The 23,278-nt window shown below is 41.4% G+C and overlaps 1 protein-coding gene across 3 annotated transcripts in view; it reads left to right on the top strand.

The window, feature by feature from the left end:
* Window positions 1-23,278, top strand: part of CHCHD3 (coiled-coil-helix-coiled-coil-helix domain containing 3) — a 152,539-nt gene that overhangs the window by 107,428 nt on the left and 21,833 nt on the right. For all 3 annotated transcript variants that reach the window (XM_067317544.1, XM_067317543.1, XM_067317545.1), the window contains exon 6: window positions 15,235-15,305. In XM_067317544.1, coding sequence (XP_067173645.1) covers window positions 15,235-15,305 — 71 coding nt within the window. The remainder of the gene's footprint in view (window positions 1-15,234; window positions 15,306-23,278) is intronic.

Below are 23,278 nucleotides of genomic sequence, written 5' to 3'. Positions count from 1 at the left end.
TTGCTTGGATTTTTCTGTCAAGGTACCATGCTAAGAAAATGCTTCAACTTTAAATTGAAACGTGACAGGTAACATACTGAATTTTAGGATTTATTTTTTTGGAGACTTCACTGGTTATGCAGTATTAGGAATAATTCAACAGCAATAATGCTTTCATCTCTTTCGCTTTCCTGGGAGTCTGCTAGAACTGACTTCCCTAAAACGTCTTTATCTTTTAAATATATTACATACTTTCCTCTGATAGGCCAGTAATTTTACTTTGCTCTTTTTGGGCAAGCCAGACAAGGGAGATGAAGAAGCAAAATACAGACCAGTCCCTTTTTTGCTTGGTTTCTGCTCCCTGTCCTTTGCACTCTTGCTCTTAAAAACAAGAAGTGACCAGTTGCCTTCCATTTAAACAAGTATCAGTGATGCTTTTATGCGCATTAAAACGTTGTGCTCTGAGGACACTTCCTTATTAAAACGCTCGCTTTTCTGCCTGAGCTGTGTTCAGTAATTCTTCTCATTGTAAAGCAATAACGTTTATATGAAAGGCTGCAACGCTCTTTTGTTAAATCTTGTAAACCTGAAGGCTGAAATGGCTTTCCCAAGCAGATGCAGACTTGATTTTCACAGCTTTCGGTCTGAGTGATATTTTAATTTTTCTGCCCCTTAGAAACGCTTGAGTCCCGTAACCGATAGATGAATGAGAGGATCCGCAGGAAACGCTGCGGAATGGTTCTGTTTGCCAGCGCAATAAATGCAGGCGCTAATAAACGTCCTCTTACATCAGGGGGAGGCGTATAACGAGCAAATGATGGGAAAAAGAATCTGGGAAATAAATGATCAATGCAATCTAAGCCGACAAACAATTTCTTAATAACTTGGCCTCCAGTTGTGTGGATTTGCAGATTTAATCCTCGCTTCTACTCCTGTACGATAAGCACCGAGAACTTGCTTTTTCATGCAGGTGTACCTTTGCACAGAGCGCATTTCATGCCTTACGTGGGGAAATCAGTGCTCTGCGTTGTGTTGTGCCCCTGGTGACTGCAGGCATCTCGTCTTTCTCCTCTCATTTCATTGCGCTCCTCACGTGCAAGACATCGAGTCCTACGCAGGAGCGTTTGCGTCTAACGGCAACGTCCTCCTGTCAGGGAGAATTCTGCTGAACCAAAACCTGAGGATCAGGCCACGTTTTGAGCTTGCTACAAGCAGAGAGGGGAAGACTGAGTGTACCAGATTTCCGATGACGTTAGCTGTGATGTGGATATCAGCTTTGGGGAAGCCTGGCCAAAAGAGGAGTGAAAGGTTAAGGCGAGGTGTTTTTCCCGTATGGCCTTACCTGTGAACCTCCCCCAAAACTAATACACTAGCTTAAAAGACGGTAGGAGGAATTTGGGCAATTCAAGATGAGCAGGAAGGTAAAAGGAAGAAAATGGGGAGTGGGGCAAAAAGCAAAGTAACGGGCTTAGTGAAAAGCCTAGTGACAACTGCTTTTCAGTTGAAGTTTTTGCTTTTGAAGCCAAACCAATTTGTCTTGCGCTTTGCCCAGATACCTTCAAATTCCTGGACTCCCCATCCTGCCCAAAGAGTGCAAGGTGGCAGCTGGCGTTGCGTTTTTGTGGTAGAAGCTCTGCGCTTGTGAGCTCCTTCCTGCAAAACTGGATGTGCGTTCGTGGTCTTTACACTTGCACCTCCAAGGTGACGGTTGCAGCTTTCTTCGCTCTTCCCCTTCACAGAGCTCACCGTTTTCGGGTTGTTTTATGGGTTTTGCATTGGTTTTATGGGTTTTGCAACCTGCTCAGTAGGAAAATAGGTCCTGTTTGGCCGCTGAGGGGAGCTTGGGGCTTCTTGTTGCTCCTGTTGTTTTTTAATAGGGGTATATGCACAGTCGAGGAGAAGTCTTGGTGAGCCCTCAATGGCGAGAGGGCACGGAGGTGATGATGCGAGGCTGGTGGCGCGTCGCGCTCTCCGTAAGCGTGCCGGACACATTTGGAAGTTCTCGTGTCTCGTCAGACCATTTACCTTGCAGTGGGCTGTAATCATGCAGGAATATGCATTTATGTGCGCTAAAACACAAAAACATAGCTGCGGTAATTACGAAGTAAATTCGGATGAACAGAGGAGTTCAAACTTATGTCTAATTCACAGACAAGATTTATTATTTCTTAAAACGTCTTACCTTACTAACATTTCAGTGTTTTCCATCTCTGCAGCTAATGTAATCCAGATAGAGGTTCTTCCTGTAACAAAATTTTTTTTGCTTGTTGTCTATATGTTTAGCAAACATAAAGCGCAAAGGAGATATTCGTTGTCCCTAACAGGCTATGGCAATAATACAGGATATTTCTGGTGCTTGATACCATATGTATTTTAAAAAGCATTGCAGATGCTTGTTGCTACATGCCAGCTCAAAAGTCTGCTAGTGCCAAGTTTGCCACTGATTTCAATAGGTAATCCTCACTAGCCTACGGTTTTAAAAAGTAAAGCGTAGTAGTGTTTGGCAGTAGTTTGCTTGGTAAATAAACTATAATTGCTAATTTCTACAGGTTATAAACACGTGCATTTTGACCCACGTTATACAAAGCATTTCTATTTGAATAAACAGCAATTTTGTCTGTAACTAAGGAGTAGAAGTTTGCATGAAAAATCTGCTTAATTTTCCTATTTCTTTCAGACTGAGACTCCAGAAAACTTGCTTTTTCTTTGCCACAGTTTCCCCAAACAGGGGAAGAAGGGATGCAGTTCATCAACATATCATATGAGAGTGAATTCTCTGGTAAATTCCATAAAAGCAGATACTGCGCAATTTGTTGTCTAGGAAAATAAGCAACTTAAAATATGCAGTCATTGAATCAGTGTTTTAATCAGCAAAACATCTAGAAATTTGAAAGCATGATTATTGTTATTATTATTTCTTAACTCTTTTTTTTGGTTAACTTGTCCGACAGGCTTTTTAAGTGAGCTTCCAGGTTGTGTTTTTGAACGTATTTCATTTTTAAGATAGCAAATTTTAATATTTCATATCAGGTAGTTAGAGCATCGCGTGTGTATTGTGCAGAGACGGCGTAATACCAGTTCCCGAAGTATGTATTGCAGACTGTTTTAGAGCGTAGTGATTGACAGGGCATGAGGCATTTTTCAGCAAACCCTACTTTGGGGGGTTTGCAGTACTTGAGAGCTAGAATGCCTTACGTCCAAGAGATTTACATTAGCGTTATGTGCTAGATGTATTCATGCCTTCTGTGATTAGAGTAGTAATACAGAGACTTTTCACTCCATGTCTTTTCTTTTTTGGGTTCTTTTGCTTTGTATTGTAAATTCGTGAGCCGGGGCCAGTCACTCCGAGTGCTTCACTGACAGCGAAGGGTCTTCACCATCCTCTAGAGAGGTCTCCTGTCCTCACCAACTGCATCACCTGGTTGTGTTATCCTGGCTCTCACTGGGCTTCTTCCCGCATCCCACTGCGTTTAAATTGTGCAAGTTTTGTATTCTGCAGGTAACGCTGGAAGCGAACGCAACATGCCAAAACAACCTTTTTTTGGAAGCATTGTTGAAGAAAGCATAAGGAGGAAAGGCATTTTTGGAAAAGCTGAAGGGCAGCAGTCTTGTATCAGGTCTAGCTGAACCCGGCACCTCTGTTTCTGGATTGCCATGCCTACCCCGGGGGCCAGGCTCTCTGTTCTTCTGAGGCTCCGTCTTTCCTTCCCCAAGGCACCTTGCTCTAGGTTTCTGCTTCCTATAGGTCAAGCTGTTCATTTCATCATGATTATGGGCAAGGCTGTTGATATCTTCGTTGTCTCGTCCCCTCTAATACCAGCGAATAGGTGTACTGTTTTTTTGCAGTTAACCCTGCCAAATAATGCATCGCAGACGTAGCGCTTGCGCTGAACTGAATACCGACCATACTGTATTCATTGCACATTTCAAACAGCTTTCATGATCTTCCTCCCTTGTTAAGAATTTACTGCTGCTACTGTCATTTAATTTTTTTTGAAACTTTCTTTAATTATATATGTTTAAAATGTGCAGAATGTTGGAAATGCGAGAATCTTGCTGCTGGGCAAGCGCTAGTATTTCAGTAGGCTTTCAACTGCACAAATCAAAATATTACTGTGTATAGACAAGATAAATTATTGGATGACAGTGCAGGTTGGACTTCCCTTTGTTAGAAAATATGGAGAGTTGCTTTTTTAAAAAAAAAATTCTTCAAAAGCAAAAAACCCCCTTTTCTTTAATACACAGAATCACAGAATCACAGAATCACAGAATCACAGAATCACTGAGGTTGGAAGGGACCTCTGGAGATCATCTAGTCCAACCCCCCTGCTCAAGCAGGGTCACCTAGAGCACATTGCACAGGATTGCATCCAGGCGCATTTTGAATATCTCCAGAGAAGGAGACTCCACAACCTCTCGGGGCAACCTGTTCCAGTGCTCTGTCACCCTCACAGTGAAAAAGTTTTTCCTCATGTTAAGATGGAAGTGTCTGTGTTTCAGTTTGTGCCCATTGCCTCGCGTCCTGTCGCTCGTCACCACTGAAAAGAGTCTGGCCCCATCCTCTCGACACCCTCCCTTCAGATACTTGTACACATTGATAAGATCTCCTCTCAGCCTTCTCTTCTCCAAGCTAAACAGGCCCAGCTCTCTCAGCCTTTCCTCATAAGAGAGATGCTCCAGTCCCCTAATCATCTTTGTGGCCCTTCGCTGGACTTGCTCCAGTAGTGCCACATCCCTCTTGTACTGGGGAGCCCAGAACTGGACGCAGTACTCTAGATGTGGCCTCACCAGGGCTGAGTAGAGGGGGAGGATCACCTCCCTCGACCTGCTGGCAACACTCTTCCTGATGCACCCCAGGATACCATTGGCCTTCTTGGCCACAAGGGCACATTGCTGCCTCATACTTAACTTGGTGTCCACCAGCACTCCCAGGTCCTTCTCAGCAGAGCTGCTTTCCAGCAGGTCAACCCCCAGCCTGTACTGGTGCAGGGGGTTATTCCTCCCCAGGTGCAGGACCCTGCACTTCCCTTTGTTGAATTTCATGAGGTTCCTCTCTGCCCACCTCTCCAGCCTGTCCAAGTCTCTTTGAATGGCAGCACAGCCCTCTGGCGTATCGGCCACTCCTCCCAGTTTTGTATCGTCAGCAAACTTGCTGAGGGTGCACTCTGTGCCTTCATCCAGGTCATTGATGAAGAAGTTGAACAAGACTGGACCCAGGACTGACCCCTGGGGGACACCGCTAGCTACAGGCCTCCAACTAGACTCTGTGCCACTGAGCACAACTCTCTGAGCTCTGCCATTCAGCCAGTTCTCAATCCACCTCACTGTCCACTCATCTAACCCACACTTCCTGAGCTTGAAATGAGAAGTCTACCTTCTTTAGTTTTGGCCATGTTTCTCTCAGCAGAATATTTTCATCTGAGTTCCAAAGAGATGGAACTACTGGGATACTCAGTTGTGAGAACATTGTAAAATTCTTATATTAGCTTGATTTAAACATGCTTATAGCTCATTTCCTTTCATGCTTCACTAAGTAGCAGCATAGTCCTCCATTTAGACTTAAGAGTATCGAAAGTAGTTTTCTTGGATTCTGATACTTAGCCATCATTAAAGGCAAATACATATGTTATTTTTCACCAAATAATTTTTTTAATATTCTTATTCTTATTATACCAATCTTCTGTTGTACCAATTCTTATTTTCTTTATGTACATTGTTACTGTACCAATTTCTTATTGTACCAACATTCTTAGTGTACCAATCCTGATGTTTGCAGACTGTTCCCGCATGGTTCAAAGCAGCTGCAAGAGATTATCACTGAAGCACTTCGGTCATTTTCATTATCGCTAAAAACCTGTTACTGATATTTAGTTTTCTACTGTTGTGCTTAGCTCTTGTTTTACAGCATCAGCTGTCAGCCGGTTGATATTCTGTGATTGAAAGGCTTCCTGCCGTGTTACCTTGTGGGTGGTTTGATGTGGCTCTTGAACTGTGCACACTGAAATGATGGTCTGGCCAGCGTTCAGCTCCTCTTTACTGACTCACTGAGCCTGACATCATCAAAATGTTTTCACCTGACAGTGATGCAGTCAGATACCACCATTTGGAAGATTTGTGCCAGTAATAGCCTGTGAAGTTTGTTGGTCTCACCTGATGGTGATACTGAAGTCATCCTGAGTAATAACCTCTTCGTATCTGGGCACTGCAGCTCGTAATTCCTTGATGTGAAGGTTTTGGTAGTATTGGTCAAAACTCAGTGCCTCGGTGCAGTGTCATGTCAGCCTGTGCTGAGACAGTTGCCTCAGAAAGCTGTCACAACCTGGTATCAGCTCAGAAGAACAAAGATAAGACTTTTTACAACTGTGGTACAGAGACAGGAATAAGCATGTGAGATGACATTGTTGCTAAGGCTCCTGGGTTGTGAGAGACGGAATATTTTAGAGTTGCTTTTAAGAACTTTATTCTTGATCTCTTGATGATTGGCGCATAAGCGTTATTTGTGGCAGCACTGTGCTTTTCAGAAAATGGTAATCTTGCGCTCATTATGCCCTTAGGCAAGCAATCTAACTGAGCAGTGATAGTGGTAGATCTAATAAATTAGACTAAACTCTCCTACTTACCATTTATTTGAAAGAAGATGTAGCCAATCCCTGATTCTTTCTGCTGGGCTTCTGCCACAAGATGAATTTCACATAAAGCTGCAGTGCAGATTGCACGTCTACCAGTCAATATCAGGTTTTCCTTCTGATACCAGGCATATCACTGGCTGTAAGTATACATACATTCATGGAATCAAAACTATTTGGATCAGGAGGGGCCTCAGCAGGTCTGATGCCCTGCTTAAAGCAGAGACACTGAAGTCAGACCAGGTTGTTCAGGGCTTTGTCCAGTTGCATCTTGAAAATCTCCAATGCTGGAGATTCCACAAGCTCTCTGGATCCCAGTTGCATTGCTTAATTACCCTCAGAGGGAAATTTTTCTCCCTGTATCCGTTAGGAACCTTCTTTGTTTCAATCGACAACCATTGTCTCTCTTTCTCCTCCCATGTGCCTCAATAAAGAGCCTGACTCCATCTGGTTGATAACCTCTTAGCTTTCTGAAGGCTGCTATTAGGTCCCCCCGAAACCTCCTCTATCCCAGGCTGAACAAGCCTTGTTCCTTGGACCTCTCCTCGTAGGACATATGCCCTCAGTTTGGTGTCATGTGCAGACTTGATGAGCATGCATTTTGTCTCCTCCTCCAGGTCATTAATAAAGATGTTAAGTAGGGAAGGTTGCAGTATAGACCTCTGAGGAACTCTGCATCTAACTGGCCTCCAAGCACATCATGAACCATTAAACACTGCCTTTTGGGCCTGATGAGCCAGCCAGCTTTTTACCCATGTTTCACAGAAACAATTTGATTGTATTCTTTTGACTGCTTTAATGGGATAGCTGCCTGCCTCGCAAAGCTGACTAGTATGAATTTGAAGCAGGCAATGTTTAAGGTGATTTTCTCAGGCCATTCTTCTGACTGCAGAGGTTAACATGACCTTCAAATGTTGTTTGGTCAGCCTGGGATGTGCACAACAGCATGGCTGCTGTAGTCACAGAAGAGCTACCTGGTACTCGGAGCTCTCTCTGCTACAAGTTTACAACAACAGCTTCGTGGGTAGGCTCAAGTTCTCTTCCCTTGCTTTCCTAACACCACCAGGTTTTGTAAGAATTGCCCATGTGGGGCATGAGTTGCAACTGTCCATGACTATAATAGATGTAAAGTTGACTTTGCATTGCTCTAGATGTGGGATGCTCTGTGTAGCCATACTGAGGAGGTAAACTAGCTACAGAGCTGGACTGCAGTGCCTTATAGCTGTATTTGAAATAACTGTATCTGGCTAGTGGAAAAAAAACAACTTGTGCCGTATACGTTGAAATGAAAGATCATGTGACCCATGGACCCCCATTGAAGGCCCACACTGATCCTAGTTTTCCAAGGTGTGGCTTTTGCTATGCAAAAGTGACTATTTGGACCTGTATTTGAGAGTTCATTTAATAAAGGGGACCAACAACTACTAATGTCACAATTTGTATGCAGTGCCACTGAGAGAAAGGACTGCCAAACTTACATTTCTTGGGAAATATTAATATGACTTTTTTTGTGGTGGGGGGAATGTCTGCTTTGAGAGATTGAAAAATAAAAAATACTGGTACCTTAGGGAGAATGTAGTTTATAATGTATAATATTGGAAAGGGTGAGACTGAGAAGAAAAGTTGTAAATAGGAATGTTTTAGGTTAAGCACCTTGTCATCAGCTGGAGATATAAATATAGTTGTGCCGTTTACATGTGCATCTCTAACATTGAGAAGATTTATGTTAAAGACTATACTACAATTACATGCAGATTAGATGCTTGGGTGAATAGCTGTAAGAATTTTGAATAGATTTGTCCTTTTCACAAAGGTTTTCATTTTCTTTGGCAGCTCTGAGTGTTAACAAATTAGAGATCAATGTTCTACTAGGGCAGAAAAGTGAAGTGAAGCATATCTTGCGAGAAACTAAATTTAAAGACATTAATAGTTGTAGTTAAGGGTATTAGTGGTGCCTGCAAAACAGGATTGGAAATTCAAAAGAAAAGGTCAAAGAATGAGCTATTTTTCCCATTTTCTGCTGATAACTAAGTTTAGTAGTTTACCCCACTTGCTGCACATTGAATGTATATTCTTTGACAAATGCATATGTCATGAAACTAAACAAATCGTGTTGTAAAGTGAATTGTCTTCTGGCAGAACATTTGCCGAGATGCAGTATGTTTTTCTTCTTTGTTTGAGTAGGTCGTAGTACTATCTTTTTCTCTGGCAACTTCAACTCTATTTTGGGTACCTGGTTGCCTTTTCATCTTCTGTAGATACACATGTTTGATGGCATAGATGTCCAGAGTCCTCCCTACAGTCTCTAGTGGTTTGGACATCTTTTCGATCATAAAGGCACTCTGGTTCATAGCCCGTTCCTTCCAGGACATATGGGAAAGATGACTGTGACTTTGGAAAGGATTAGGGGTAAAAGATGGAGGGGAGGGAATTGCACTTGAATTTCAGCCAACATAGGAAATATGTAGCTTTAGGTAAGCTGCACCAAACCCCTGAAAATAGGTGTTAGCCTTAAATTCCTTACCATCCGCAATTGTTCTCCAGACTTAGTCCAGATCCTTAACTTAGCTTTTCTGAATCATGGAGCTTCTTTCAGTTTGTGTTTTTTCTCCTCCTTTGCAGCTACTTTTCCCTTACTAGTCTTGCAGTTAAAAAGTTCTCCTCTGCTATGACAGCACGTTCCCTGTTCTGTCTGTGTGTCTCTTGTCTCTGTGAATACCTGTGAAGTCCTTTGTGCTGAGCATCCTTATCATGTTGTCAAAGTCTCCCACCATCTGTTGGATACTTCTCTGGAAGATCTGACACTCTGGAAGCAACGTCTGCGCTGGAGTTCAGACTTGAAAAACTCTCTCTGCTCTGGGCAGCAGCCATTCTTTTATCACAAGATGTTCCATTTGAATGGATTTTCATAAAAGTTAAATGCCTCATTATTTTTAGCCCTGTGACAGGTACAGAGAACTTTCTGGCCCATCCAGTGGGTTCTCATCTTATGATGAAGGCAAAACAGAATATCAAAGGCAGTCAGTCCCCTCATTCAAAATATAGTCCATAGAAACAGATGCATGTGCAAAACCCAACAAGAAGCAGAAATCGTAAGCTATACGTCGATACCTGAAGTGGGGTGCTGGACATTCTCATTTCCTTGGAGCGGAAAAAAGTGCAGCAGTTGGCTAAATAGCACAGTCAGAACAAATGAGAGAAGTCGTAACTTGCATAAAAACAACTTGTCTAAAAATTCTAGCAAGGGCCTGATCTGATGACACTTCAGAAGAAATTACTTCCTTCATATATCATTTTAATAGCATTTGAGGTAGAATGAAGATGCAGTATTACTTGGGAATCTGTATGATGTTATACGCTTGGTATTCCATGGCTTATTGAAATCAATTCAGAGACGAATAGAGGCTTTTAATTCAAATAAAGATGCCATAAAAGTGGTCATATATTTAAAAAGCAGTAATTTAATATAGTTTGGAACTTGGATGTATGTACACTCTTTAGCCCTGCAGTAGGTAAGCTCATTCTCTCTTTGTTAATACCCCTTCCCCCTCTTTTTTATTTTTTTGTTTTTATCGTTAGCCTCGTAGATCAAGTGTGATTGGATGTGTTAAGGCTATTTCTTGTAGCAGTTTATCTTGCCTTTTTCTTTCTAGTCCACACAGTCTATTTGACATTAGAAGCAATTTGCCTAACAGCGGGGCATGATCTCCTGACTGCGCGGACCTTGTACAGGTCCTCCACGCTATGGGAAACGCAACTCTCCCTGGGTTTCCTCTGCACTGCCGCTGTAACAGGTCTCTTCAGGCAGAGGTATCGTCCAGCCCGGCTTGTCGTCCCTTTTTCGCAGCAACAAAACAGAATGGAGACTGTAGCAGTCTTGAGGCTGGGTTCAAGTCTATGAAGCAACTCTATAGGCTTAAGGGAGATTCCCTCCAGCACAGGTCTCAGGCTGCATGCCAACAAAATGAATAAAATATTTCATATTATGTGTAAATGAGTTCTTGGAAGAATCTGAGATGAAATAGCCAGAAGTTCAGTTTAGGGATAAAAGTAAGCTTAACTTCAGCAAAAATAGATTAAAAAAAAAAAAAAAAAGGGCAAAAAAAACCCTTTCCAATTTGCCATTCAGTGAACATGATAATCTTTGCCTGCCGTTGCTTTGAGTCCTTCAGTGGGGGAGGATGACAAGGAAAAAGAAGTCTTTAAATTAAAATTTCTACCCTGAATCTCAAAGGTGCCAAACAGCCCAGGCTCCTCGTTCCTTTAGTGGGTGGAGAAAGCGCTGGGCTGCTCTGAAGTCAAGCTGTGCCCATTTTTGTCTTTCACAGTGCTAACTTGTAGCAAAGGCCAGATTTTGCCTCTTTTGTGTGGAAGTCGCACGTCTTTTTCTTTGTCAAATAAACTGTTAACTATTAAATTAAAAAAACCCTTAAAATAGATTGCCTGAGTCTTATGTTCATATTGAATCTGTCAGGGCTTTAAGAGCCAAGGTGCTTAAAAGAAAAATTTCAATGGCAAAAAGAAGTCATAGCATGCCTGTGCAGTAAAAACAGTTTCAGCACGTTTGTGATAAAATAGTGCATGTAGGTGATGCTGCTTTGGTGAGATTAAATGAGGGCTCTCAAGTCCTTTTGGTTCTTTTGATAACCTTTTATCGGCTTGGATGACACCAGATCTTTGAGAACTGTATCTGGCTGCAAATCTGAAGATTTTCAGCGGAGAGTAAAAACATGCACTTCTGCTTGAGATTCCGCATGCAGACAAAACAGCTGACCTTGTAAGATTCTGTAGAAATTTATTTTCTAATACAGACCTTTAAAATCACAGCTATCTAGCAAAAACAGTTCTCCTGTTCTTCTACAATATGTTCTTTGAGGAGTGTCTGCTCCTCCTTTTATTGAGGGACGATTGTTTCAGAGGCTGACGTGATGATTTTATATATTTTATTTTTTATTTTTTCCCCGTGACCAGATCATATATTTCTCTGTTGATTTATACTGTTATTTATACTTGCTACTACTCGGCATATTTATCAGGGAAAATTGGATAGATTTGAAATTAAAATCCGAGTCCTCTTTTCTTTAGCTTCTCTTCCACAGTGCCAGCCTGCGCTTCTCTCTGTTCTCTTCTATGAAGGTAGCTCTTAAAAAGGCTCTTCCTCCATAAGAGCAACAAATTCTGATCTATCTTTTCAAAGAAACGTACTAAATAAAAGACATAGCAAACACTACTACTCATTTTGATTTGGTTTGCAGCCTATGTGTTATCTGCTTAGTCTTTGAGCCATAAACACTTATGTAAGTAACTTTATACGTGCAGGTCCCGTTCAGGTCAATTGGATTACAGTCACATGTGAAATTATTTATTTGGGTCTTGGTGACTAAACTTCAGCTGCTTAAAAGTGAAAGTGTCTAGTCTAAACTAATGGCCAAGATTTGCTCCCTAAGCACAGATGTTTCTAGACAGCAGGAGTGTCTGCTCCTCCTTTTATTGAGGGACCACTTGATTTTGATATTAAGGTTAAGCAACATGCCCTACGTTATGTAAGAACTCCAGAACAGGTCCCAAAATATAATTCCCAAAGTAGAATTCTCGACCTTTTCAGTGGCGCACTTAGATAAAAGAATCCTAGGGATTTGGGGGTTTGGAGGGTTTTTTTTTGGAAAATAATACATACAGTTGAGGCTTGTATGCACATGTCTACAGTGCTTAATGTAAAATGGTAGGTGGGACAGCATTTTGGTCTCCTTCCCTCTCCCCACTTTGGGAAGAAAGCAGCTGCTTTTGGAATATCTGCTGGAACCCATTAAGATCCACAGGGCTTGCTGGCTGAGCACCTGATCCAGAGCTACTCTCTGATAGTCTGCCGCTGCTGGGCGGGATAGCCCTGAGAAACTCTTAAGAAATGGGGGCCTCTGCTAGTCTGAGAATTGGACCATGGCTTTTTTCTTCCGCTTTGAGTTGAACACTGCATGAATATACAGACTAGATGTACAATAGTTGCATGTATCTATTTGTTGACTGAGGAAATCATTTACGTTAACAGTAGAGAACTTGCTCCCCAATTATTTATAAAGGTATTAGGTGTTTGTTAAAGGACAGTGCAGTAATTCCACCTGGTGCTAACTTATAGCACGCTTTTTTTCTGTATTTAGAGAAACGACCGTTGCTGCTTTGTCCTGAGGATGAGTGAGGACTTCTCAAAAGCTGTTTCATCTTTGGATTATAGATATATACACATACATCTCTCTATGTGTGTGTATATATATATGAAAGAGAACCTGAGCAACTTTCAAAGGACGGTTTGATACAAGAAACAGTGCACTTTAGCTGAGATGACAAACAGTTTTGTGATAGCTTGAGTCTACTATAGGATTAAAACCTCTTGGCATATATAGGACCTCAGCTGATCACTTGAACCGCAATTAAAAAGTAGAACAGGTATACTCGGAATATTGTTTTTGTGTCAAAAATGCTCCTTCGTGCTTGAAAATGATAAAAAATTGCAATCGATCCTTACAACTGTTGTGTTCATCTTTATTGATCAGGCTAAAGAAAGATAAATCGCAGCCCAAATAAGATTATAGTAAATGTTAGCATCATAGGGGACTGGAGTATGATGGAGAGCTATTCATCATCTCAAATGGTGACCTGTCCACACTCGCCCCGTAGTCAGGCTGCTGTCTAATCACATACCTATTGATTTCATCTATGTCCAAGAAACCTGGATGTGACTGTCACTGGGCAGCTAAATGCAAAGAGGTCACTGGTGTGAGGAGGATTTCATTTTCATTTTCTTACTGGCCAACAATGATTTATGAAAAAATAAATGACCTCAAGTCACCTGCGTGGAAACCTTGGTTCCAGTACAAATGAATTATTAGGTCTGAATCTCAGAGGCAAGAGTGCAGTAGACCACCATGTTCTTTGTGATCTGTACGTGCCCTTTGACTGCAGTATATGTTACGCAATTTGTTTTAATTTGGGGTAAAATATTAGACTTGAAATGCAGTTTTACTCTTGTTCTCCATTGCTGTTCTTTCCAGTGATTTCTGTACCTTTCAAGTTCATGATTCACAAGAACGAACTTTGGAAGATGAGCTCCTCAAATGAGAAGGAAAAAATGTTTTTACCTTTCTAGTTAAAGCTGCCTCTTCTGAAGTTTTCATTGAGTGTTTTTTGCCTTGGTGGGTTGTCTTAGCTGGATTTCTCATAACATAATTTGCCACAGATAAATGTGGCTCAGGAGGTATCTACTAGCCCACTGATGAAGGAGACTGTGTCATCTTTGGCTTTTGTAAGGGTGGTCTTTCCAGTTGCAGGCTAATATTTTTGCAGCAGTGTTTTAGGTAGATTCCGTTTTCATACATCAATGCCTTGAAAAAAAATAAAATGAAACTGTGCTTACTTTACCCAAAATAAACTTAAAAAGACAGTTTCCGTGGACTGCATCGTGCCATCCAAGTATGTTAAGTATTTTGAAGATGCAGAATGATGTCATGACATGGATAACCTTAAACCATAGTATTAATAAGTAGATTGTTAACATTAGTTTTTAAATTTCTTCTGTGCAAGTGTGGGGTGTGTAATTGTAACGTTTTTATTACTGTGTTAACATGATTTCTTGGGATGCCAGATGACTCGAGTTGCAAAACTAAGATAGAGTTCTAGCTAGTGCCAAAAAAACCTTTATACATCTCTACAGTGTTGTGTTTTCTGTATGCCCCAAGTGTCAGAGAAAAATTGGTTTTTGAAAACTTTTGAACTGCTCTAACTTTTTTATTCCTCCAACTGTGAAGCCAGGTGCCTTGGTTATTATATCTTAAGTCCAACTGTGTTAGGGCTATAAAAACCTCTTTAAAAATACCAAACATATATTATGTAGACATAAAGTGTCAGGACATTATAGTCATTTGTCTTAGAATATTGTATGTCCCACTGAGAAGCTGTGACATTTTTAAGTATTGAGAAGTTTTATTGCTTGATGACTCAGTCTTGTCTGGCCTGCATTTTGGAAATTAATGACTTGGAGATACTGAGGGAAAGGCTTTCCCTGGTTATGGGGAGAGAGAAATATGTTTGGAAGCTGACTTGTTTTAAAAACTAAAATTAGCAACCGACTGAAGCAACCCGGAAGCTTGGCATATTAAAATAACACCCTGCGAGATGCGTTATCAAGGCAAAGAGCAGAAGAGAAAGTTGAACCGTAGTTAATTCATTGCGCAACTTTGAAGTTTGACATGAATATCGCCTGCAAGCGATGCGGGGATCTATGTGCAAGCAACGCAAATATGCGCATGCAAAAAAGCAAAGATTCAGTATTTTGATTTTTTTTTTCCCCCTCCAAAGGAGAAGCTTCAAATGTCCTAATACTACTTAATGCTAAATACTTGAATCTTAACCTGTCTCTCCAAGAGCCGTGTCTTTTGCATAACTGTCCTGAAAAAGGATGATGCATTTATCAAAAATGCCTGTGCAACTTTGTTGTCTGTAGAATTTGCTTTTTTGGGGGGAACATCTTAAGTTTATAAAATATTCAGATTGATGTTACTTGATAAGTATTAGCATGCGTGTAATTGATATTATATAAAATCTGTATTAAGTTTTTGATTTTTTTTCAACTTTCCAGAGTGCACAGTTCTACAAAGTTACCACAGAGCAATACCAGAAAGCCGCCGATGAAGTGGCAGCTCGGTTCAAGTAAGTCTTTTTTTATCATTGTTTTTGAGGCTGGGAAGTAGCCAGATTCTTATCCACATTAAAATGCATAATGATTCCCCTTTCTGCCATCATATTGGTCTGTGCTGGAAAAAATGCTGGTTATTGAAATGAGAGAATTTGGAAGAATTTGGAAGCCAATGCATAGTAACATTAAGCTGCGTAGAAATTGGATGTACAGTTAGTAATATACTAATTAATTTATGTTTGATAAGATGCATGAAATATGCTTAAGGAATATGTTTTTAGAATACTTTCACTAAGGGAAGAGCAAAAATGTAGTACAACTTTGCATTACAGTAGTATTCATCCATGAGATGAAAGGATTTAAATTAGCGACTTAACTTTGCCCCTAACAGAGAAGGTCAAATTAAATAATTTTTATTAGTCCTGAGGACGGTTAAATGAAGATATAGTAATTGATGGATCAGAGTGACTCTGACCCTTAGCCTTGGACTCTTCCCTTTCTGCCAGTGCATCCATTAGGCAGGAGGTTCCATTTATCATTTTAGTAAGGACACAAAAAGAACTTTTTACAACCTTTCAGGTTCGCCAGTAACCAAAAAATGCTGTATAAAATGAATTACTCTGTGGTCATTCTTAGGTTTGTGGAGGGTTTTTCTTTTGACTTTTTGATAGGCAGGAGGTTAAAAGGCCTTTTTAAGTTGTCGACTATGATATAAAACTATGAAGTTCTACACTGTAAGATAAAGTCATTTTATCTTTTAATATCACAAGTTGTTAGCTATTCATTGGTATTTGTATAAAATCTTTGTACTGATTAATGATGCAAAGTTTGTGTCATTGAGGACTGAAATCTTCTGTCCCTCAAGAGGAACAGAATGGCCATTGACTCTCAGTCTGATTTAAGGGTGATTTTGGAGGTCTGGTATGGACGAGAAGCCTGCTATGTTGTCTCTCACAGTAATATTTTTTTCAGCTCTGCTAAGATTCCCACCAAGGGAGTATTTCTCCTTCTTTTGTTGCATATGGGTATTTTGAGGTTTTGAGATCCAATTATTGCCTAATCTGACTTTTGTTACTTCAAAACAAGCTGTTACTGTGATTTGAAGAAGCTTAGGTGGTTATTGTGGAGAGAGGTGGGAAGCCTGTTTTTCTTCCCCTAATGTATAAGCAGTTTCCAAAATAAATCTAATGCTTTTGGATTTCTTTTTGCACAGAGCTGATAGATGTAGCAGGGACCAGTTGGTTGTATCATGCAATATCTAAGAATTTTAAGAATCCCATTTTGGAGGACATTTCAGTCTGCATAAACCAGAAAGAATGTTTAATAAAGAGGGATTTGGAGAGGGAATCAGAGAATCCTAATGCTTGATTAGATTGGTCTTCTCTTAATTTTCTAGAGACTAAAGGTATACATAGAAATGACCTATTTGACTAGTCTGCACTGTAATGCCATTACTGAAATTGCTGTGCTTCCTTTGTCAAGGCAGATTTTCCCCAAAATTATTTGGAGAGGTTTGATTAGTGGATCCAGTTTTGGTCCATTGCTTTAAAAAGAAAACATTATGATCAGAAAAAGATATCTGAAAAGTATGCACATAAATTGAGGTAGGTTTGATGACTGTTAAAAATAGAGTGCATGAAACATCAATACTACTGTATTATTTTACATTTTTCCTTATATAAAATCCTTTTAAATGGTATGTCTTTTTTATTGACAGTTTAAACTTAGCAGATGTTATTTTATCACTGCGTTTTGTATGTGGCTTGATGGATAAATTATGAATGATTTAGTGAAACCTAAAGATGATGCTCTTTTGGTGTCACCAGGCACTTCTCACATTCAGTTTAATTGCACGTGAGGATTGAGTACGGAGTTTCAAGCAATGGTGTTTAAAGAGCTTGTTTAATTGGCTGTAAAAGAAGAATTAAATAAGGTTGAACTGCTAAATTTATAATTTTGTTAATGCATAAACCAACGTGCTGCATGTCAGTGTGATTTCAAGTTCTAAGTGAAAGATTAATAGATCTAATTGTGGTATTGGGAGGAAACAGTCTCGATTAATTTTAAACATGTCTAAAATTTTACTAAGTTTTGTTCAGATAGCTTGCGCTTCTGCAACTTTTTAAGCTAAATCTGCTTCAAGAGTGAAGAGGAGTGGATAATGATTAGATATTTCCTGGATTTTCCTTTCCTTCCTCCATTTAGTCCCTGAAATTACATCAGCTGTGCCTTCACCGGTCTTTAGGGATAATTCATCCCATTAAAAGGGAAAACCCAAATACCCCGTGTAGACTTGCACCAGAGAATTGACAGGTCTTCTGTATTTTGTCTGCCGTCCTTATTGATGCCTGCTTACTGCCTTCTTCGGTGCCGCATGAATTAGGCTGATATTCCAAATGTTCATGATAAATGTTTTATCTCCGCGAGGTCCTGATTCTCATTGATCAAATTCTAAATTATCAGATGGTTCATCTCTTTAGGACACTAATTCACATTGATCAAATTCTAAATGACCAGGTTCAGTCAGTTCCTGCAGTACACAAATTACATTAAAACAACATTACTAGAGCATGCTGCCTTTCCTAATGTAGGAGTTATGTTACCCGCAGTTACATTATAAGCAGAATTATTATATTATGAAGATGTCTCTGTTATAATGAGAAGTTTACACAAGAAGAAAAGAATGCAATGTTACAGGAAGAGCTGGGCTTTGGGCAAAGATTTGGGCTTTTACTAATCACATTTTACATTTGTGTATATATATATATATATATATATTTTTCCCCCCCTTAATTTGAAGGACTGGTAGTGGGAAATTTGGCAGCTGCAGTGGTGACATTTTATTCCCCCATGGTGTTTAGAGCCAAGTAACATCTTGATTATTCATTAGGAATAGAGCAAGTAGTATATAGGGCAAATCCTGCTCAAAATAAATGTTTTTACTTAATCTGCTGTGGGGTTTTTTTGATTCCTTGCAGCAGATGACAGACTTCATAGCTATTCACTAGTGCTTTTTGAAAATATTTAGCCATTCCTCTCCTGCTCCAGCGCTCTCTGTTAAACAACATGGAGTTGCTTATTGCTGCTGGGCTTTTTTTTGGCAAAAAACCTATTCCCCAGCAGGCCGGACTGTACAGGCTGACAAGTTATGAAATCCAGGTCCTCTTTGGGGATCAGCTATTCATTTTGGTTCGTACTGTCCAGGCGGTGTTTGCACAGAGCCGGGGTAAGTTGTTTTTCCCTCGGTCTCGGTGTGTCCCTTCAACGCTTCTAAACTCCCGTGTCTTCGAAGAAGCCAAATTCTGGATCTTGTGCTTCACAGCACAGTGGTCTTTGCCTCTGTGCTAATGCGTTGGCGGATGCTAACAGCCAGGCTCCCGGATGAAATTATCCGAGGCGAACCGTTTTAATCGTGGAGGGGTTTTTTGCATCGCGACGTCTGAAAGCTTGGTGGTTCGTTTTGAATTGCAGATTTTGATGGCTTCCGTCTCTTGCCGTGAGGCTTATGATCCTGAACCCTGCCGTTCGGAGTAACACCTCGGAGAAATTGTAGGGCTTAGTTTGATTAAACGTAGTAAGGTTTGGGGTTTGTTCTGGCTGCTTCACGCGTTTGAGAATTAAAAACATTTTTATGGCTCACACGATCCTAGATAATCTCCGTTGCTTTGATAGTTTGATCGCTGACGGAGGTAAGACCTCTACGATAGCCAGGCAACAGCCTATTACAACCTCGAAAATCAGATCGGTTAGGTATTTTGATTCAGGATAGGGTAAATCACAGTATATAACAAAATATCATGCATTCCTTTCATTGGTGACATCTGTATCATGAAGTTTGGGTTATTAATGTTATTGAAAATAAAGTTTAAAGCACAGTTTAGCTCTGTTTTATGGCCGTCTGTAAATACATGGCAACATTAAGAGTATGCCCTTAAGTTGTATTTTAACTAATATTTTTTTGAACTGGAAAGTGTAGCTGAAAAAGCGATGCCTGTTCTGTGGACACTGGAAAAAAATGCAGTGCAGCGAGGAAACGAGTTTTTTAATGACACCGCTGGACCCAAAGCAGAGCGCTCTTGTTACCCTCGTGATGCTGGGCTCGTTTGCTAACTTTTCAGGGACTCTTTGCTCTCTGATATGTGATACTCACTACTGTAGCATAGAAATCCATGTTAGAGACCTAGGTAGATAGTTTGTGCTGTTTTTGCTTGTGCGGATCCTACAGTTAGAAAGCTTTCTATTTTCTAGTTGTTCTTTCTGTTGCCTTAATTAGTATGAATTTTAGGAACTAAATCTGAAAGTACAGGTTATGAATTATTTGTTAAACCCTATGCCATATTTTTCCAGTAACAGAAAACAGAAAGCTATTTAGAAATACTTGGACAGAGGCTGCTTGCCGCCTTCCAGCCGCACTCCTTTTCCGTCCGGTGAAATTTTGCTCAGCTGCGGACAATGGGCTCTAAATAGAAACATCGTGAATTAATCTTTCCTCCCGTGCGTGTAGCATGCGTCGTAGCGCTTTGTCATGAAGCAGTCGTCGCCGTTCTGCCGAAGGTATTGTTCTTAAATTCCTTTTTTTTTTTCTTGCTGTATGAAAAAAGCTCCAACAACAGAATGCCAAATGCGGCTTTTTAATCGTTTGCGTCTGTATGCAAATAGCTCCTTATTCAATCGTTTTATATAAGGTAACCGATCCTTGCACAGCCCTCGCAGTACAGCTGTGTCCCCTTTTCACATAGAAAAAACAAGAGGAAGCAAGAAAAAAAAAAAGTGGCGGATTTAATTGAACGGTTTTCTCTGTCTTTCTTCCTACTCTTCGTCCCCGTTTCATGTGTGTGTGCGTGCACACGCGCTACGTGACGTTTGGCCAGGTAAGGTCCCCAAGGCCATCTCGCTGTGTCGCTGCCCGGACAGTTGTGCCGACACCGCGGACAGGGTGGCATAGGAGCGAGGGTTGCTTAAATCCATTTAAGCGGCGCCGTTGTCTCCTGTCTAACGGCGTGACGCTTGATGAGCTAAGCGTGAACGGCGTTTTGCAACGTGTATGTGATGCTGTGGCCCCTCGTAGGCTTAAAACAGGAGTCAGAACATGGAGAGCTGCTTCAGGTAGGAGGAACAAGTGTCGGAGAGGCTAGAAATCTTTCCCGTCTGTGTTATTTGTCTTGGTTGTACAAAATCGCAGGCCTTTTGGAAGCAAAGAAATAAAACCGAATTAGCTTCCTTTGCTCACCTTTGCACTGGACGTATCCCAGGGCTTCCGTAGCAGAGCGCGTTCAGACAACGTGCTCGGCTTTCTCCCGCTTCGTTGCATGTGTGATTTTGCTTCCTGGACGGACACCCCATTTCCTCAGCTGGTGAAAGCCTTTTCGTCCGTGCACACCTTTGATTTGGAGCGAGGAAACAGGGGTTATAATGTTTCTGCTTTTTTGGATAACGTTGCCTATTGCTTCAGCAACTTGGATAGAGGGACTTCAGCGGTGGGCAGCAGCTACCCTCAACCTGTTCCAGTTTTTCTCTAACCTGTGAACATATATAGAGGTTCAGATTGTCAAAATTCTTAAAAAAAAACAACAAAAAAAACACTTTATTCAATGCATTTACCTATGAAATGATGACCGCTTCATAAGTGACAACTTTAGTTTTCCCTACAGCAACGTAGATATTTAACTTTCTTCCTTTGATCAATATAGTCCATTAGGAATGTACTCAACAGAGCTATATGAAATATTAATTGCGCACTTTTTAGCTGGCTGCAGATTTATTCTGAATGAAGCAGGAGCCAGCCGTTCTAGAATAGTATCTGTGTGTTTTCCCGTTATGCCCAAATTACGAGTCTGGTTGCACGGGAACGTGCATTTCCATTGAGATATTTGAACCGTAAACTGTGAACGTTAAATGTGAGCATCTATTTGGCCAGGGGACAGTTTTCAATGTTCAGTGTGTTTTTGAGAGTTGCATTACCTTATTTATCCACGACTCAAAATTTGGATAACACAGTAATTAAGAGAGCCAAGCCAGTTCTTTCCATGTTTGTCACAATCCGTTTTTCCCCCCCTTGTTTCCTTTTTTAGAAATCCTGGGTACGTTAATTAAAGCTGCCCTCAGGCTATCGCCAGTTTTTCGCATAGTTAGATACTTTGCAGTGTGGGATGGAGAAAGCAACGGGAAGATTAATTTTAATAAAACTCAGTCACGACGAGGAACTTTTTCTCTGCGACGAATTAGTACTTAAAATAACAAAAGATTTTCTAGAAGGTCGCTATATTAGGATAACCTTTATGGCAGACGTGGGCAAACGTGCCCATTTATCTAATTTCTTTTTCTAATTTTTTTTTCCCCCCCCAGTGTTCCTAGTTGGCGTCTCTTCCTCCGCGCATGTGTCAGCATGGAGGCACACGCTCACGTTTCAGCACACCCCAGGTTTTCTATATTTGCTTACGCGGACAGGTTAAGTAATTTCAGAGGCTACCTTACGAAAGCCAGCGCGTGAAACTCTTCCTTCATGCATCAGCGGCCAGCGGTTAAATTGGCACGTCCTGTATTTTTGTGCGCTGGTAATCAACCACGTCCCCCGCAAATTGATGGATGCGCTCGTTAAGGGCAGCTCTTGCTGCTGGCTGCGGTTTCGGGAGCCGCTCGTAAGCGCCGAGAGGCGACGGCTGGCGGTGGGGCTGGCGCGTACCGCGCTGCGGCGGTGCATCTGGCTGCCCGCTCCCTTTCGAGGACTGAAGCCTCTTCCTTTCCTACGTTAAGCAGCCTTCGTCGGGATTTTGTGCGAACACGAGTAAACGATTTCCCAATTACGGTATTAAACCGCGGAAGGTTAAAACCCGCGGTCTCTTCTTTTAATTTGTTCTGAATTTTGTAATCTGGTCTTGCTCAGATTTACAAATACCTTTTTTTTCTTTCTTTCTTTTTTTTCTTCTTTTTGCCTCGAGTCCAAGCCATCTGCAGAATCAAAGCCTGCAAATCTCGCAGCTCCCGCTTCGGAGCACGGCGCGGCAAGCCCGCCTCCCCGGAAGGGAGCGTGTTTTGCAGGGTGGATGCGGTGGGTTTTTTTAAGGAGCGTACACCTTCTTCAGGTTACGGGGTGACGGATGAAATGCCGTTTACCTCGACGCGTTCGAACATGACGCTCCGCACTGCAGGAGCTTGCGCTATCTGTTCAGTTAAGGCCCCCGACTCTGCAACCAGCCGTTCCGAAATCGTGCCGGGTGGTGGCGGGGTGGGGGGGGGGGAGAGATCCAGCCTCGGTCGGTCACCAATACTCGCGCGTGTGCAAGCCGCGGGAAGGGAGGTCGGTGCCGCTGACCTCTGTTTTCCCAGCGGAGCTCGCCAACGAGATGAAGTGATCAAAGCAGGATGCCGGTACACGGGCACCGTCTTATTGCTTTGCGAGCTGCGCGCACAGATGCCGCGGGTGCTGCGTCGGGCGTCGCCGATTTGCATTCATAACACCTCCATTACAGCTCATTTGCTGCTGCTTGTAATTAACCAGTGTTGCTAGTGTAATTAACCCCCCCCCCCCCAGCAGTGTTGGCCTAAAGCATGGGAAAAACAGACTGCAGGCATTCTGCTTAGACTCCGCCTAAGTGGTCATGGCTGTAAAGCCAAAACCTGAAACAATTTGGGAAATAGTATCAAATCATACGCTTTGTTGCAAAGTACTGTCATACCCGGAAGCTAAGGTTTGTAAAAACAGTGTTAAGCCGGCTTGTTGGCGTCTAGGTCAAATGGCATTAGTTCAGAGGTACAACTTTTCTTTTTAATCACTGATAGTATAAATTATTACCAGGGCTTGAAAATTGTAAAGTTTCTCTAGCGGCTGGCAGGTATATTGAAAGGCTGAATGGAATTAAAAATATGTATGTGTATATGCATATGAATTTTTTTTCCCTTTTCGGGAGCTGACAAGACATTAGGCATGCAGAGAACAGATACGTTTTAGTAGCTGCTTCCCTGAGCAGAGCCGCACTTTTAATTGCAG

This window comes from Apteryx mantelli, chromosome 1, assembly GCF_036417845.1.
Source record: "Apteryx mantelli isolate bAptMan1 chromosome 1, bAptMan1.hap1, whole genome shotgun sequence".
NCBI classification, from domain to species: domain Eukaryota; kingdom Metazoa; phylum Chordata; class Aves; order Apterygiformes; family Apterygidae; genus Apteryx; species Apteryx mantelli.
The sequence above is the reverse complement of the archived record's forward strand: the minus strand, read 5'-3'. Positions and strand labels throughout refer to the sequence as shown.